This window comes from Haliotis cracherodii, unplaced genomic scaffold (assembly GCF_022045235.1).
Source record: "Haliotis cracherodii isolate W230 unplaced genomic scaffold, xgHalCrac1.p SCAF_16, whole genome shotgun sequence".
NCBI classification, from domain to species: domain Eukaryota; kingdom Metazoa; phylum Mollusca; class Gastropoda; order Lepetellida; family Haliotidae; genus Haliotis; species Haliotis cracherodii.
The window spans coordinates 24749730-24768439 of record NW_027266271.1 but is presented as its reverse complement, the minus strand read 5'-3'; the positions used below and the strand labels follow the sequence as shown (position 1 = coordinate 24768439).

At 38.7% G+C, this 18710-nt stretch overlaps 1 protein-coding gene across 1 annotated transcript; it reads left to right on the top strand.

The window, feature by feature from the left end:
- The first annotated feature begins 1322 nt into the window (after positions 1–1322).
- On the top strand, positions 1323–16740 carry LOC139463992 (serine/threonine-protein kinase Wnk-like). The gene is made up of 5 exons (XM_071245474.1): positions 1323–1419; positions 5516–5779; positions 7146–7246; positions 13017–13118; positions 15268–16740. Exons 1-5 carry the CDS (start codon positions 1323–1325, stop codon positions 15394–15396), a joined length of 693 nt encoding a protein of 230 aa, XP_071101575.1. The 3' UTR covers positions 15397–16740.
- The last annotated feature ends 1970 nt before the right edge of the window (positions 16741–18710 follow it).

Sequence of the window (18710 nt, the reverse complement as noted above, 5' to 3'; positions counted from 1 at the left end):
TTCCAACTTAGCTCAGAATATCTTGCGCCCGTGTTTGGATTGGACAGCTTTTTTTTTTTTTTTTAAAGTGCCATTCGAATCGGGCACTAAACGAAACTATGCTGGCGAATGGGTCCAAGATATCTATCGACACAGAATGGACAAATAATATACTGGATAATAGAGGATATATTTATTTTGTAACTTTTTATTTATGTTTCATTTTCATTTTACAGTTACGCATATTACACAAATAGTAATTGAACTGTAAGAGAAGAGTAAATGACTGCTTGACTAGTATCTGTTGAAATATCCCGTACAATAATTTACATTTGCAATAAATTTATTAGTGAGTAGTACTGAGTAAGCTCCCATTGGATATCCTGAAAAGTTGGCATTTTGTGTTCAATTCTTGTGTCAAATATGAGTTTTTCCAGTGCCAAGATTATGGTGTTTACGTGGTTGTTGTTTTTGTTTTTAAGTAATACTCGAGTAAAACGTTTTCTTTTGAAATGCGAATGTTCATTTCCCTTTGACCAGATGGGGCGTACCTTTTGACATTCCCCAAAAAGGGAATGATGATAGTGAATGCGTGTTGTAACGTGGTTGACGTGGTTCCTATTATAACCTCTGCGAGCCAGGGATAACCATGCTCGAGGATCTGTGGAATAAAATAAACAGAAGATTTTTTGGCGTACTTTATGTACCAGGTGTAAAGGATATTTTACAGAATATATCCCACACCCCAACCTTACAATTAACAGTACACTATGCAAAATACTCCCCTACCAAAATAACGGTACACTATCCTGATTTTACAGTTATATATGTTACTTATTAATGTTGATGTACACGATGCAAGGAATGATTGACATTATAAACAGATACTGAGATATGTTTCTTTCTTTGAATATGCACATCAGCTTACAAAAATATTAATGAATTGTATATTTGACCAGAACATTCTTGATTATGTTATGGCTGACATTTGCATTCGTCAGTTATCACTGATAGAAATATGACATGAACTAAACACTTTATCACCATGACGCATTTTCACGGACAACCGTTTGAGAGCCTTTAAGCCATATATGGGCATGCATGGTACTAACTGTTGACTAGTTGTCAGCAAATACTATAAGTGCATCTGTTACTAAAAATAGCCGAGAAACTTTAAAACTGATTAAAACAAAGACAAAATGTTGTATACAAGTAAACGGAAGTTGCTTCGTATATCAAAATGGTTGTAGCATATATGTAGAAACCAAAATGTTGCACATATTCCATTTCTCAACGGATAAAGAGGGGTAAAATTTTATCGACTGGTACTTCCTTTTGGTCACATGACTAGGCCTTCAGAAAACAGAAAGTACACAGCGATCGAACACAAAATAGATTCAGATTGCGAAATTGAAACAGCCATCGCTATGTCTAAACAAGGTAAATCAAAAGCACAGATATGCACATAGTTGTATCGTATCCTTCAACACTCGGTGATCCATTTCTGTTGGACAAAAAGATAGCTATTTGGAAGAATCGTTCATTCAAAGAATGCGAACAATTTTACAACAGTAAAACACCAACATGGAATTCCAGTGATTGGGAAAAACAAGAACGAATTAACCTCTATATCACTTATAAATATAGTTTAATGTACAGTTCGTATATTTTCTACTCTGAAGATCCCAGCACATGTAGATTTACGTCGATTAATGGTCATATACCTTTGTGGTGAAAACGCATTATTTTCGATCTACACATAGGTCTGATGGTCAACAAAGGCGATAAATACATGTAGTGGGTTGTGTGTATGCACCATATTGTATTTTGTTTTTTCAACTTTGTTCCAGTAAATCTATGGATATGGCAAAAAGAACTTGAATTTCTTCTCACATTCTCTAAATGAATACATTATTCAAGTTATGGAGATGATTTTTAGATATATCTGTAGCCTGTATATTTTAGAAGTTCAGTGACGATTATCACAGACTGTCACACTACATCATGTTATGACTTGACTTATCTATTAGACTGGTTTGCTAATGTTGGTTATCCATTCCAAAGATTTTTACTGTGCATTTCCCTCGTGTGATTATCAGGTTCTATCTGGAAATAACTGGTTTTGTTTAATGTTATGTTCACTGTCACATGTGACAGTTAGGAGATGAACATACTGTGTTTTCAATGTAGAGGTAGGTTACCTGTAGATTTAACCCAACTAAATTGAATTTGGAACCGAACATGCAGCTAAATTCACTTATGTCTCATGAATTACCGTACACCATCTTTACATGAATATAACAGCCAATCAACAATTTTGAAGGCAGCAGATTTTTGAAGAGCTTACATCAGAACACAAAACTGATAACAACATTTTAATAGACAGAGACTTGTTAAGATCTTTTGACAGCCACACACATGCGGACAGACATTTCAGCCGATCTGTTGCAGTTGTTCTTTTCACAAGTTGCATTCAGAACAAGTCATATTTCATCATTTTCAGCTACTCCAAATGCTGTTATCATAAATCGTCGACAAGTTCTTAGCAGACGTGTGACAAAAGAGGCAAATACAATTTTGGGGTGTATCTATAGCCAGACATGACAGACTGATAACCTTTCCAGAAACTGCTATTTCATGCTCCCCTCAATTGGTAACATCCGTCATAGACAGAATTAGATGCAGCCCCACACTCTTTCAAAGTCTTGTTTTCTCAAGTTTCTTGTTTGGTCTTACCCAAGAACAGGTCCACAGACTGCAAAAAATTCAGAACAATAGAGCCCATATTATATGTTTAACATCTAAACATCAACATATGACTCCGGTTCTGAAAGCCTTACATTGGTTACCTGTAAAGACTAGTATAGAATACAACATTCTGTGACTTTGTGACAGACTGGAATTGCTTCCGACTATGTCATGGAGCTCATTCTTTCCACATACCCTTGGTCAGAGCATCACCACCTGCTGGCAAGAAAGAAATCAAATCCTATGGTCATGGAACATTCCCTATGCAGCAGCTACACTTTAGAATTCTCTTTCTGGCGACATCAAGCATTCCCCCTCCCTGGCCTCTTCCAATCTGTCCTGAAAACCCATCTCTTCAGGTGTCACTACTTCCCATCTGTTCTTACTCCCTAGCTATGCTTTCTTGTTTTCTGTAGTGCTATGAGTAGGCGCTTGTGGGTGGATATTGTACAGTAAACATGGTAAAATTAAATGTCCACTATTATTATTAAGTTTACTGATGTAGTCTGTTTCCTTGTGAGGCGAGTGGGATGTGAATCTAATAATTACTTCATTGTGGCCTGGGTTGAAATTTTACTCTTTTCAAACAGTGATACAATTATCATTATTGTTATTTTATGATTAATGAGATGATTTTATAAGCAGAAATTACTATGGTCTGATTTGTATGATGTGTGAAATGTATATGTAGCAACCACATCAGTAACAATGGTGACTTAAGATTATGTGGGTTCCCAGACCACAGGAATTCAAGTTTTTTGAGTGAGTTGAGAGACAACAGCCCTACTGCTGTATATTCTAATATATATGTCATATTATCATAATTTAACATTACAAGGCAGAGGAGTGTCTCAATTCACCTCATAACAGTGAGTGAAACACATACTGGGTGAAGGCAATCAATTTGTGTGAGCTTGGCAACATGGAACCTGTAGAATTCCACACCAAAACAGTGCATAATAAGTATCCTGATTTGCATGATACATGTGATATCTTGCCTTTGCGTTAAATGTATAGGTATGTCATCACATCCCAAATAGGCAGCAGGACTATGATATGTCAACTCACACTACAGATTTCTGATTCCTGTCACAAACTCACCTATCCACTTTTGATGATTCAGAAGGATATATCCAATCACATGGATAGAGTGCAGAACTAATTTCTTTTGAATAATGTCACCAAAGATTCACACATTAGAATTCCAGGTTAGAATTTGACTCTGGCAACCTATGCTGCAATGGATCAGGTGGTCAGTCTGGTGACTGGTTTATTGTGTGTTGTACTCTGACAATGTTGAACATTGTTCATAATATCATCCACTGGTTTGTCAGGCAGAGGCATGAAAGTCAAGAGGTCCTTGTCATTACCCTAGTGTTAGAAGTTAATGATTTAGGGGTTCCTGTGGTCCAAACTCCACGGGACCTCAACGATCCCCTCTATTTTGAAGTTTTCATATTTCTTTCAAAGTTTCTTGTGGACTTGAAAAAAGGTGGGCCCCATGAAGATCCGGGTTAGAATAGGTCTTCAGCAACCCATGCTTGTCATTAGAGGCGACTTATGAGTTTGGGTGGTCAGGCCCGCTGACATGGTTGATGCATGTCATCGTGTCCCAATTGCGTGGATTGATGCTCATGATAACAATCACTTGATTATTTACAGACTGCTGTCATGTAGCTTGAATATTGCTGAGTGTTGTGTTAAAACAAACAAACAAGCTGAAATAGGTGGACACCATGAGCACTAAACCCCCACAATCTGGGCCAATCAGAAAATCGTATGGCCATTGCTAATAATATCTGTCTGACAATCTAAGCTACAGGTAAAGTTCAAGCCAATTTCATCGAGGCACTAGAGGTACCAACTTAGTTTCAACTTTTGCAAAATATCAGCTGGCATTTCCTTAGCGTTGTCTGATTCATCTTGTTCTTCAGTTGCCTTTCATTTCTTTGAAAGGAATGAAAATACCCTGGCCTACTGTTTGTGAAACTATGAGCAAATGCTCTTATTTCTGTCAGTGGAAAAACAATCAGTAGAATTCTGATATTACCCAATGATAGGGAATCATAACAGTGGAAATAGAAGTTTCCCATCTTCCAACTATACCAATTATGACCATCGGCTAAACAGAACGTGCCACACGATGATGCAGCACCGTTTCAGTTACTCAAATTACATTTTCTATTTTCTCTGGTATTACACTCAATTCTTATATTCATTACAAGTATAAGAAATGCATTATCAAATTTGTCGTCTGCAGACGGATATTCCCAAAATACGATTTACAGATACTTATCTATGTATCTATGTACTATGGATTTCACATTGTGGCCCCTCCATAATTTCAATATGCACTGTATGAAAATTGAATGTGCCAGTGGTGTGGAATAGGATGAACTTCTTTGTGCACTGTTATCAAAGTCGATCACTCTTTTTACATCGATTTTGCTACCATCATATTAATCATCATTTACTGTGTAACTCATCTTGCACTAAGTTACATGTGCTGAATAGTTTGCACCTGGTTGATGTATTTCATGCTCATATCATGAGCACGTTGTTGTCTTCTATAGCTGTAACTAACTGTGAACCCTTGGGTCATAACTTGGTCAGAGATCAGTGGATAATACTTATATGGAAGCCTTTTCTGTCTGCTATAGTATTTGGATCTATGTATCCCCCAAATTAACATTGGAGTTATCACACAGGCCCTTGACGTTGATGCCTAATGTTAAATACTGATATGACACTGTACAATAAAGGAATCATGTCTTTTGTTGAATTCCAGATCCCAGCAAAGCCCAAGGCATGCCTCCCCCACAGTATGCCTACGGTGCTCCTCTCCAGCAGCAGTATGGATCTCAGCCCCCACCGTACAGCGCTTCAGCCCAGTCGAGCGCTGCTGCCTATCCTGCGTCTGCCTCACAGCATGACTCTGCCTACCTTGCCTCCATGCAGGCACAGGCCCAGGCATACCAAGCCCAATCTCAATACGTCCAACAGCAGTACATGCAGGCATACGCTCAAATGCAACCCATGCAGCATGGGTATGGTGAGTATTGATGTATAATAACTTTGGTTGAGGGGATAACAGCGTTGGAAATTGGCACTAGTCCTATAGTCCTGGCCAAACTGTCGAATAGGTAAGGTAGCATAAGAACTCGTAGAAATTAGCCTTTTAAGGATTTTGCTCTTATATTTTTAAGGACTAGTGGACTTATCATGCTAATACTGTTAGTTTCTATCGCTGGATAAACCATCAGCCTGTCACAATTATTTGGATAACCAGCTACTATTTGAATACAATTTGTAACCAGTTAATAAATGTGCAAACCGGTATTGGTTATCCTTATTCAATGTTATTAATCATCAGTTGCAGTTATGTTTATGAGACCGAATATTTTATATATTGTCACAATCTGAATGAGTCTGCAGTTTGGAACAGTCTATAAATGACGTAGATTGTGTAATCTGCTGCTTCTGTAGCACCGACAATCTTGTCACTGTCAAGCATAACAAGTATTGAATATGATACAACACATTTTAACATCAACTTCATTTCATAATCGGCTGTCATGGTTACATCTTGATAATTTGCTCTTCACTTCACATGACAAACCAACTAAACTGCAAACTATATGGTAATAAACCATGTGTCCCATGAGATGCTGGGTTGCTGTCTGGAGGTGACCAAATGGATTGGGTGGTCAGACTTTGTGACTTGGGCGATAGCGTGTCCTTGTACCTGACAATATGGATCATTACTCATAATATCGACCACTAAAGTACTCGCGGAAATGAAAAAAACCCTGTTTTTTCGACCTCAGATCTTAAATAAATGCAGTTAATATACAAAATATGTAAATATTCAAACAACTAAATTAGTACTAATTGGGCCGTGGCACAAATACAGCGGATCAAATGTTTTATGCCTTTTTACACGTGAAAGTGTGTATAAATGTGAATAAAACAGACTATTTTGAATGAGGGCATAACCAGGTGTAAGTAGATCAAGGTGACCTATGACACCTTGACGACAGGTGAGAACAGGTGCATAATGCCTATAGTCTGTTTCTGCTATGTCAATTTGGACTTAGTTTTATTTTTGAATGTTGAAAGTGCCGACAAATTACCTCCTGTAAAGTACATTTTGTATTGTTCACTGAGATCAAACTAGCAAATCCAGACTAGTGCTTTTCGAGTTGTTTTGGCATTTCGTATTTACAGCTATGTAACACTTTGTATCGATTTTTAAATTGAGAAAAACAGTTATTTTTCATTTCCGTGAGTACTTTAGATTCGATTATTTAAAGGCTGCTGTCATTTAGCAGGAATATGCTGCTGAGGCTTTTAACAACAAACAAGCAGTAAAACCTTATAACATGTTTAACTGGTCTGTCGTTTGAATTGTGTTTCAGTACCTGCTTCCTCGTCTGCCTACCCCCGCCAGCAGTACATGCCAGTGATCCACCAGACCCAGGGAGTTTCTCCCCACGGACCTCCTCCCCCCTATTCTCCGGTAAGGGAAACAGTGCCATGCTACACTACCTCTTTTTATACTTGCACAGACTGACTTACATCCTCTATTTTCCAATCAAAATGAGACTTGTGTACAACTTCTTAGAAACAGTTAATTATGCACAGTACATATTGCAGGTATTGATGTTTTCAACTTTGTTAGTCCTTTGTTTTTAAGGTAGAATCCTAAATAGCTAGCAATTTTAAGGATGACAAATTAATTCAAAGCACTTGTCACTGCTGATAGGTAAATTCAAGAACTTTGCAAATATTTTAGTCTTGCTTTTAAGGATTCGAAACTGACAGAAGTTTGTTAGTCAGATACTAGTAGAATTAAGGAAGGACTTGAGACTTTTACGTTTTACCATTAGATATGTGGCAACTTCGTAGCTGATTGGTGGACCAGTGAAAATAACAATTAATTTCTCTCTTTAGTCGTATGTATTCATTCGTTGAATCTATTCATGTATTCATCATCCCATTTGACCATCATGAATTCCAGACTTAAATATGTACTGATACTCTGAGCCTGCAAGTTCTTAGTTTTGGGTTGTATTCTGGATCCAGTTTCTTATATGAGAGTGCCAACAAGAAGAGTCCATTTTGTCCATCATCAAAATCAGTGTATCTCATTTCATTATTAGGAATATGAAAGCAGTTGTAATTAAGAAAGTTTGCCCTTGTCCTTCTCATTGAGATTGATAATACCATTTTCAGTTTCTGCATCCTGTGGTAGTGTGAATCATGCTGTACATTACGCATGTTCATATGCTCAGTTGCCAGGTATTTGTCCAGTTTGATGGTTTTTTTTGTGAAAGTATATTTATCACTGGCTTCATATAAGAAACATTCTTGAAAGGTACATTTTTTAAATTTTTGTGTTTATCTTATCTCAGACTATGCATTTCTCATTCTTCTGTCGATCCTAAGTGGAAACATGCTTAAACAAAGGGTTCCAGCTACTAAAAAACAATTCACCCGAACACGTTACCTTAGCATCACAATGTCACCTCCCAACATTTGGGGTCATGCAAGTTTTTCATGCCGAATGACCTACAAGACAGAACACATGGCTTTCTAATCGCCACAGTTTGGTGATGTGTTCCGCTAGAGAAATCAAATTTCTTCTCTCTCTCTTCTACCTATATCCGTCTATGAAGACTTGAAGATTTCCTTTTTTTGGTCGTTTTCAACATGCACAGACCTGCGTGCTTGAATTGTAGGTTCTCGGATTGCAGCAGTTCAGCTAAACGTTGTTTACAGTGTGTCAACCTATCTGACGCGACATTCAGCATTTATCTACACAAGTGCCAAGGTAGGGAACAAGGCCGGCTTTCTCAATCCAAGGAACCTTAAAAATCGCCCAACGTGATGAAAATCCCTTTGAAAAAGAAAGCGACTAAGCTACCTACAACTCCTGGGATTGGCAAATCGTTAACCATCTCGCTTTCTGTCTTGTCTGTCAGTGACGACGGCGCATGTGACAGCTTTCTCATGGAAGATGTTACCATCTCTAATGTTCAGCCCCTTCTGGAGATTCTACTGTTGACGTCTACGGCAATTCAACCTTCTGCTTTGGATGGACAGAAATTCTCTCAGTGGTATTGGATCCAACAACCCCCTTTTCTTCTTTTCAGTCGGTCGTGCTCCGACTTGCTAACACAAGGCCTGTCGTAGACTGTCTTTCTCCTTCATCACCCTCTTTTACTGTCGCCGATAACAACATAATTTTTTGCCGCCTGAAGGCATATCTAATGCTGCAGCTTCAACTGAACCCTCCATAGTCGCTTTTACTACAATTTTGTCTGTTCTGGCAGGTTGTCACTCCCAGTCTACCTCCCAACGTTCGAGATCCCCTGTTTGATGTTCTACAGATCTCCCTCCTGGGGATCGGTTATCACAGGATTGCTGCTCAAACTCATCAATCCCCTCTGTCGATCAAGACTCATGCAGGGTCACGTTCTTGGGTGTGCTCTCACTGAGCATTATTCTTCTAGGATTCAGATATCAGGGATCTGGTCATCTACTCATCATTTGGATCATACATCTTATCCAAGGAGACTTGCATTCGAGAGGCTGCTGGTCTTATTCAGGATAAGGTTACGGCCATTTTGGATCTTATTTGCTCACCGCGCGGTGTCGATTACTACCTTAAGACAGCTAGATGTCCTTCAGCTTTGACCCCTTCAAAAGTCGCCTGTACCAACTTGGTCAACTCCTTCACTTTCTGCTGGATGCATTCAAGACGTTGCACAAGGTGTCCAGCATGACACATCCCTCCAGGTGATGGTTGATCTGCTTCATTTACAATGTAACCAGCTTGAAGAGCAACAATGGAAAGACTATAGATGACCTGCCTTCACTCGCACTTAGTCGGATCTCCGGGATATTATAAGTAGCAAATCCAGGAGAACGGGGATACGAACTCTAAGTGTCTTGACTCCTTTTCAGACCGACTGGGCTCTTCCACCCTCAGCTGTTCCTGTAGTCACATCGCCTGTAGGCAGAAGATTTGGTCTATTTGCAAGAATTTGGAAGAATTGGACCATCCTGGACGACCCATTTGTGTTACCACCTATCATCTATCCCTCATGGCAACTCCTCCTACGACTTACAAGCCTCCTCAGCACCTGTATCCAGACATGCAGCTTTCCGTTCTCACAGATACCATAGGTACGCTACTTGCAGAGTGCCTGGGCACAGATCCCACAACACAAATGGGTTTTTACTTACTAATCTTCATGGTCCCAGAGAAAGACAGCCATCAACTCATCTCGTTTTCAACATGGCAACTTTCAACATGTTATCCCTAGATATACCTCCACATTTCTGGATGACGTCAATCATGTTACTATGTACAATTACTATGCCCCTGCCAATAGAAGGTGCTCCCTTTTTTTGTCCTAATGGCTATTTATCCATCTCACCAAGCTCATCGTCAAATTCCTTCCATGTTCGAGGCATCATCTTAGAATCAGAATTGGCGACTTCATTCAGGCCAGTGAAGACCCAGGCATCCTTCTACTACATCTCAACTTCACGCAGCATCACCTTCATCAACTCGTCTGGCTGGTCAATGCCAAAAATATTCGAGATGGTTCCTACTCAACATTTTCAGTTTATCGTGGGCCCTGTTCAACACACGTCTAGGCAAGATGTTTGTTCACCAAGATTGTTGGGTGAAGATTCAACACCTTGTTCCATTGGCTATCTGCGTCAATGGCAACAGAGCAACTGTGGGTTGGGGAGCTCCTTGTCAGAAGCTACAGGAGGCAGGGCAGTGATCTGCCGACGAAAGCCATCTTCACATCAACAACTTATTCAAAGCAGTGAACTTGGCAGTGTCACACTGGGCAACACTTTTTCATGCTTTCAGTCTGATGATCCAGACAACCACAACAAATTGCCGAATACCTCCATCTTCAGTAGTCACAAAGGATTAAGGGTTCTACCTCATCTACGTATCTTGCTGTGATCAGTTCCGTTGTCGCTACTACAACGGGTGTGAAGGTCACTACTCTTGTGCAACTGCAATCCCTTTTTCAGTCTTACAAGTTGGCGGACCAGTCATCTTGTTTCCAACCACCGACCTGGGATCTCAGTGTCATATTTTGCCATTTAACTTAAGAGCCACTTGCCAAGAAGGACTTTGAATGTATCATGTTTAGAACAGTCTTTCTTTTGGTTCTTGCGACTGCTCGAGTGAGTGAGATTCATGCCTCACGTCAACCGAGTTTGTTTCGCATGGGAAAGTTTTTCTGGGCTTGTGATGGGACTTCATTACCAAAAATCAACTTCTTGGACAACCTGTCAGTTATTTACTATCTAGCTTTAGACGTCCATCTTAAACCCTGAGGATCTTGAAGATGTATCCTTGTGTCCTGTACATGTGCTTCTGTTCTACTTTGATGTGACGAAACCGCCTCGACATTCCTCCAAGAGGCTCTATATTCCGCTTTCTACTGCACCTGTAATGAAGTCTTCTGTACCACAATTTGTTTTGGGATTTTGTCGGTTGTCCTCCAGGCTTATACTTCTGCTGGCCTGCCTGCACCTCCACTATAGCTTCACACAATAATTGCACTTTGGCTGCAATTATGGAAGGGTGTTTCTGGAAGTCCAACATGGTTTTCCAATCCCACTACCTCCAAGACATCTCTTTGATTGACGTCCAAGGTCTGCATCAATTTGGCCCATTGGTTCTCACACAGTAACTCTACAGGACATATCTACGCAGATAAGAGTGAGACGTGTACCCGATTCAGTTCCTTGTACAACATCTCTCTATATGCAATAAACCTTGGCATTATTCTTTGATTTGGAGTCCATCTCTGAATAAGTCGTACATTGTATCATGTGGCTTTACAATTTGCTTCTTTACATATGAGCACATTTTGCTGGTTGTTCCTGATCTCAGGTATTTCATTTGTTTCACTTATCAGGGTCACAACACTTTTTTGGGTGCGTTTCTTCCCTGTCCAAAATTTTTTTCATTTTATGTCAGAAGACAGTGTATTTCTGTGTTATATTGTTCTGTATCACTGTTTTGCTCCTGCTTCCTCATGTATATGCTATGGTTGTTGCCTTTATAGGCTAGAGATTTGCACCTCACCATCCAACTGTGGAATAAATGCATAGTTTGAGATAGGATAAGTTAATAAATTTGAAAAATTTACAATAAATTGTATATTTATATACTTATCCCATCTCACACGGTATATGCATGAAAAGCATGCATGACCCAGATTGTTGGGAGGTGACCATGGTGATGCAAAGGTGTGTTTGGGTGAAGTTTTTTAGAAGCAGGAAACTTTTGTTCAGGCATGTTCGAAAGAAGAATAAGAAATGCACAGTGTGAGAAAGGATAAGTGTTTGAATAAACAATTTATTGTAAAAGTCTGAGTTTTCAGTCTCTAAACAAAATTACTCCGAACACATCCCAGCATCACAATGGTCACCACCCAAACAAATTGGTCATGCACTTAATCCTGTGCTTAGCGACCTACACGACTTGACCCCACCTGTAAGTTGTTCAAGCCCATTTCCACATAGGAATGAATAAGAATGAAGAAATGTATAATGCCGGGTTTTATGAGACGCAGAAATGTGCGTCCAGTACGCACAAATGTTTAGAATGGACGCAGAAAAGAATATATTTGCATCTCGAGGGATGCACAATAATGGTCATTGTACCAAATTCTTGACAAGAAATATAAACCTTACTGTATTTAAAGTAGTATGGCCATTGGCACTCTAATTCAAGAAATTTTGAACCCTGGTATCTGAGCACTGAATGTATATCGAACATGCCAAATTACTTTCAAGCTGATCCTGGTTCAAGGTTTGAAATTACTTGTGTTTTGATGCCAAAGGAACGGGTATATATTATGTTCCCTGTGTCTGAGGGTATCATATTTGTAGCAGCAATACCCAGGACAGTGCTTATTACATGAAACCAGAAACAAACATATGAACAGTCTTAATACATGGTATAAATCACAAGATAGATATGGGTAATCAGACAAAGGGTATTATCATTTTCACCAAAAGGAAAGGTGACAGACTTTCAAGCAGTTATCTAGCCTTGGTCATGTTGGTCAAAGGAGTTCCCTGAGTTTGATGATGGATCCAAAAGTTAACACATTTTCATTCAAAAGGGCAAACCTGAACATGTTTATGAGTTCCCTGTAGCACACTTACAAAAGAAATAATTCTTGTTAGTGGCGTTATCTAGGTTATCTAGGTGCTTATCACTGATGCTTGTTTTGTAGGTGGCTCAACAAATGATGGTTCAGCAGCCAGGGACAGTTGTTGTTGGAGGAGCTTTTGATGCTGGAGCAAGATTTGATGGGATATCTCAGCCACGAATCCCAGTAAGTAGTCAGTCGGAATCATAGAGATTGTGTAGAGATTAATCTAGACTGCGATATCACTGTACCTTCCTGCAAAATGCATTTCTGGTGTCCTCCGCCGTGATATTGCTGGAATATTGCTAAAAGCGGCGTAAAACCGTACTCGCAGCACCAGTATGAGTTGTATCTTATTTTCAGTTGTGTGGAGTATTAAGCTCCAAATGAACTGTTTATTTGCGTAAACTGCGCAAAATAGATCACCACATCCCAATTAATTTTGTTGCTTTTGGACAAAATATGCTTGTAAAAATTATAAAACTCGTCAGCATAACAAGGTGCGTCACTACCCAATGTAGACTTTTCTGCTTGTGTACCTCAATATCTTTATTTATCTTTACTTACTGATCAAATGCAGGCATCAGCTATACATAAACTCCACTGCAGTGATTAATGCATAATTGTATTGCTTACTGCAAGTGACACATGTATCTCTGTAGTGAGCTTATGTGACCCTGGACACACTTGGGGCAGCACATGAACAGAAGACAATTAGAGGTTACCTAAAACAGCCTATTAAGCATAACTATTTTTAAAAATGTCTAATCATTTGTTTGAAAATACCCATTAGACTGGATCCAAGGGAGTAAAACATATTGAATACCCAAAGAATACTATCAAATACCCAATGTAAATGACAACATGTAAGTAAATACTCAATGGCTTATACAATTATCTGGAGCCCTCGTAGAGGGTGGTCAATAGTCATTGTATGAAATCTTTAAGTATACATAAAATATTTCCAGTCTGTAAACATTAAAGTCAGTCAGGGAAGGAAGTTATCAAATCAGGCAGAGGGAGAAGTTGTTACTAAGCTATTTATGATAATAGTATGCCGTCCAAACACAATACAGTGTTTCATGTGCATTGCAGCCTTTTATATTCAATAGTTCTATTGGAAGGATCACCATACCCACAATTAATAACATTACAGTTTGCTGTGTGCTTGTTTAATATCCTGTCTTTCTGGTTCATAAAAATCAAGAAACATGAGAAATTTTGGGTTGGGTACGAAACTTCAAGAATTGTGTGTTGTTTGAACATGTTGAACATACACCATGTACAAGAGAGACGTTGAAATGTCATGTCAAAATAGTATATCATTTTATTAACCTACCTGCCAATTATTCATTTATTAAATCTATCACATTTCACAATGTCTGAAATACGTATTCCATTTCAATTTATCATTTCTTATCGATGAATTAAAAAAAATATTCACTATTTCCCGCAATGTTATTGAAATAAAATCTCAAACACTCTTCGACAACGGGTCCACATAGAACACGTCAAAGAGCAGTGTAAAGACTTTTCAAGCAAATCTTTAAATATATCATACAAAGTAATAGATAAAATATGAAAAAATATATCTTAAAGTTGTCAAACTTACACTTAAGTTATTATTTCCATCTTTTCGTGCAATCGTGCGTAATGTAAGTCAAATGACATCTCAGCTTTCATCGTCCCAATTTCCTCGGTTCGAAACACGATGTTTAATGCAAAAATATAAGCATGAAAAATCTTTGTCACAGCTCGTAACCTGGCACGATACATCCATGAAGTTCCATATTTTTAATATAGATTACAATTTCCTGCTTAAAACGTTCAGAATAACACGATTTAACAAAAGTCTTTCGTCAAATTCTGAAATTCAACATACCATAGATGTAATTTGATTGGCTGACTTAGGTCACAAAATAATAGCTTGTTGATTTTTTATTTTGCTTGTGACTTTTAAAACCACAAGCAAAACTTTGCTTGTGCCTAAATAAAATAAATTCTAACCCTGAATGACTTTACAGGCCATGGGTGGCCTGGTCATCTAATGTGCTATATTTTAAGAGCAGAGTTGTGTCCCTTAGGTATGCCAGAAATCTATTAATTTTTGTTACTTGGTTTGTCAGCACAATTTCTCATGTACTACCATGCTTGTGGATTTCACCAAAGTGTTAATTTTCTGAGACTGGCATTTCTTCGGGCTTTCCTCACACATCAAACTGACACCCAGTGATATAACTGAAATGCTGTTGAATGTGGCTTAAACCAAACTCACTTATATGACTTCACAGAAAATCCCTTTTTCTTGTCTGACCGACAGATATTGCTTTTTCAGCCACCTCCTCCTGGTATGGCCCCTAATGCTGCGCAGATCGCTCAGATGCAGGGGCAGTCCGTTGTGGGTACCCAACAGAGTTCTAATTGGTTCACAGGAGGTTCCGGAGGAGGAGCTACATTGTGGTGAACAAAAGGATTGGCTTGAATTTCTTGCCAATCAAGTGGAAAGGAATGACAGACATGAACCCATAGAAAAGGTGTCTGTGATACTCACACATAAAGATGGGTTTGGTTCTAGCTATCTGCAAAATTATAGTCATTACAAAGGTTTATAAGACAACCAATGAAATAGGACTGGCATCAGTTGTAATGAATTTTGAGCATAAAAGAACACGAAGTTGGGACGAGAATTTCTTTTCATATTTCAGTCAATCTTTTTCTTTGAAGGGTTTTATCTTTGTGTTTATGGCATCTTGTGCCAGTCCTCTGTATAATTTAACGGAAACTGTAGACATTAGATGAAATGACTGCGTTACAGCAGCCCAGGTGTATACACAAATTCTAGATATTCCCTGTTCATTGTTCTTGGAGGACAACATTATTTGTTGATTTATGGGATACATTATCCATTTACCTCTGTTGTTGGCCTTTGAAGGATGCTTGCAGCATATTTGGAGCTCAGTTAATGAAGCAGAAACTCAGTAATTTAGTTCAGTAACATTGCTTCCCTCTACAAAAATAGTGCTAATATTGCAAGCTGAAAACAGAAATGAAGAATCATGACATAGAAATCACTAAAAAGTATGCATCTGTCGAAAACAGATCCTTAGGTTTACTGAATAGAATGTTTGCGGTACTATTTGAAAGTGAGAATGATTATTTAAGGAATTATTGTGTTTTGAATTATGGTGTTGTATAAATTTTCTAGAAATAACTGTAATAAGTTGGCATTGTTTAATATTTACTGTAAATGTGCATGGTTGTGTAATATGTGTTTTTGAGTCCATATCCTTAAGTCGCTGAAACTCCACCTCTTTATCTGGGCTGCATGAGAATGCTCTCTGTGTAAGGTACACCAAGTGTGATTGATTATCTTGATTGAAATGGCATTGCTCTCACCTGTTGGTCTTATACATTATACAGGTCTGCAATGTGGCTGATATGAAACATCTAAAAATTGCTTTCCTTGACTTTTAAAAAACCCAACTATTTCATTGATTGTCTTGGAAATTGATTCAAATTAACAGAAATAAAAACAATTCTTGTTAATACATGTAGGTTATTTTTTACATGCTCTTTATAGAGAAGAGGGAAGCAATGTACTTTGGTGATCTGATTCAGATTTGTAAATTCATAAAGGCATTTCAGTGTACTTTTTCGGCCAATTTTTAGTAGTGAGCTGCCAAAATTATTTGTATAAAGATGGTGGTTCCAATGATTGGGTGATATGCTGTTTTTTTTTCTGGACTTTTGTCCGAAGATTTTGTATTTCACATGTTTAATGAAAATAAATCTATATATTTCAAACCTGTTTCACTTCTCGTGTACATATCATATTAGGTATGTTTCCATGTAGTATACAACCCACAAACTGCTAAGTTCTAGGTGCTGTATTCAAAATACTGTGTACTAAACTAGAGAAACATGTTATCAGCCTTGCCCATTGTGAGAAATGGTTTCATAATGGTACTAGTCTGACAGTCTTGTCATAATTGTTAATGGGTTAGTTCACTTGACTCAAATTATTTAGATACACATTTTGGAATTAAAAATGGAGGCATAAGATGATGTTCAACATGCTGAACATATGATTTTTTTAGCTAACTTTTAACCTCCAAACATCAATGTTGACCTAGGCACAGAAAAAAAGCAGGCAGCTAGTTTGCAGTTATTATGGTTATTGATGATTCAATTCTAAACAGCTGGGGGCCCAATGGGCATGCACGGTTCATTGCTAGTTCAAACCCCATAGTGGTAATAATCTTAGGCCTTCATCACTGAGATAATTTTCACGGCTGCACCAACTCTCAGCTGCATGAATGGAACTAATATTTAGAGTATACATGTTTACCATGGTTAAGCCGAAGTGAGTGAATGTTGTTTAATGCTAGTCGGCAGTATTCCAGCTTTTTCACAGCAGCCTTCAAAGTTATCAAGTTTGGACCAGACTAACCAGTGTTTGAAATCATGAGCAGAAATCCACAAATTCAGCCAAGTCAACAAGCCTGACTATTTAGTCCTCTCCAATTGGCGCATAGGACTGCAGGGTTCATACAAGGAATGTGAGTTCCCAGGCCTGGAATAGTTTTGTAAAATAGAAAATTGTGATGTCATGAAAAATGTTTATACCTGTAATTATTTTTGTTGATATACCTGTGACTGGCAAATAAATGCTTTGACCAAAGTGAAAGAAAGTTTGAATTAATTGATTTAATTTTTGTTGTGATTTTTAAGACTTCTTTTATGTGATATACAAAACTGGAATGATATCCAGAAAATTTGTCAGGCTAACCTGTATGAACCCTGGACTGGATCATGGGATCCAATTCTTTGGGAAATGTGAACGAACATAGCTGCCTTCTAAGCTTGGTGAACATTGACACAGTTAAAATAAGAACCTGTGTGTGCGTTTTTCTTGGGACTAATCTCAAGACAATGTCACAGTAGGGACATGTCACCCACACTCTCAGCCACCAATAGTGCTTACACCTTGAGATTCTAAGATAATTGTCGTTGGGCTTTGTGTTATACATACTCTTCAAACAAAAGTAGTAACACTCGGAAATTATTTACTTTTTCCAAAATTGTAAGAGATTAGTTTCTGGTAATAGCTGAACGATAATAATGAACGAAGGGGAAATACATTACAGCGGGTAGTGAAGTAGGATAATAGATGTTATGGACGCCATCGATCTTGAAGGACGAAATGGGTTTATTATCAGTAGCGGGTAATACCGCCACGATTTGTCAACATTCATTCGTCCCCCGCCTTGATTTTGCTGGAATATCGCTAACAGCGGCGTAAAACCATACTCACTCAACTTTCATTCACTCGACGACGCGCACACCGTATGAGTCTCCAACTCCCCTTGCAGCGACTGGCCACGTTCAGCAAACGTGGTCGGCAGCCTATGACGTTGAAGCACACGACTCTCTATCATGTCCCAGACGTGCTCAGTGGGGGAAAAGGTCATGGCTCATTGCTGGCCATGGCATTCTATGGATTTTGTACTACTGGTGGTGAGCATTGACGACTTGTGGACGGTGAGCGCGGGCATTACGGTCCTCTGAGACAAAACGTCGACCCACACGCCTTACAAACGGGACAACCAAATGTGTCAGTGTGTTGTCCCGACAGTACTGCCCATTGACCCTTCTTTGCACAATATGGAGTAGGGGTAGGTCATGTCATAGTGAGTCCAACCCACACCATAACCGACCCACCACAAAATCTGTCATGAGGTCTAAAGTTGACACTGACGTTCATTTCGACGTCTCCAG

Bases quoted from the DNA above. Each gene is read 5' to 3' on its own strand.
- LOC139463992 (XM_071245474.1), top strand. From the start codon at position 1,323: ATGACTAGGCCTTCAGAAAACAGAAAGTACACAGCGATCGAACACAAA. The intron at 5,780-7,145 runs GTGAGTATTGAT...ATTGTGTTTCAG, and splicing joins ACCCATGCAGCATGGGTATG to TACCTGCTTCCTCGTCTGCC. The intron at 13,119-15,267 runs GTAAGTAGTCAG...TTGCTTTTTCAG, and splicing joins TATCTCAGCCACGAATCCCA to CCACCTCCTCCTGGTATGGC.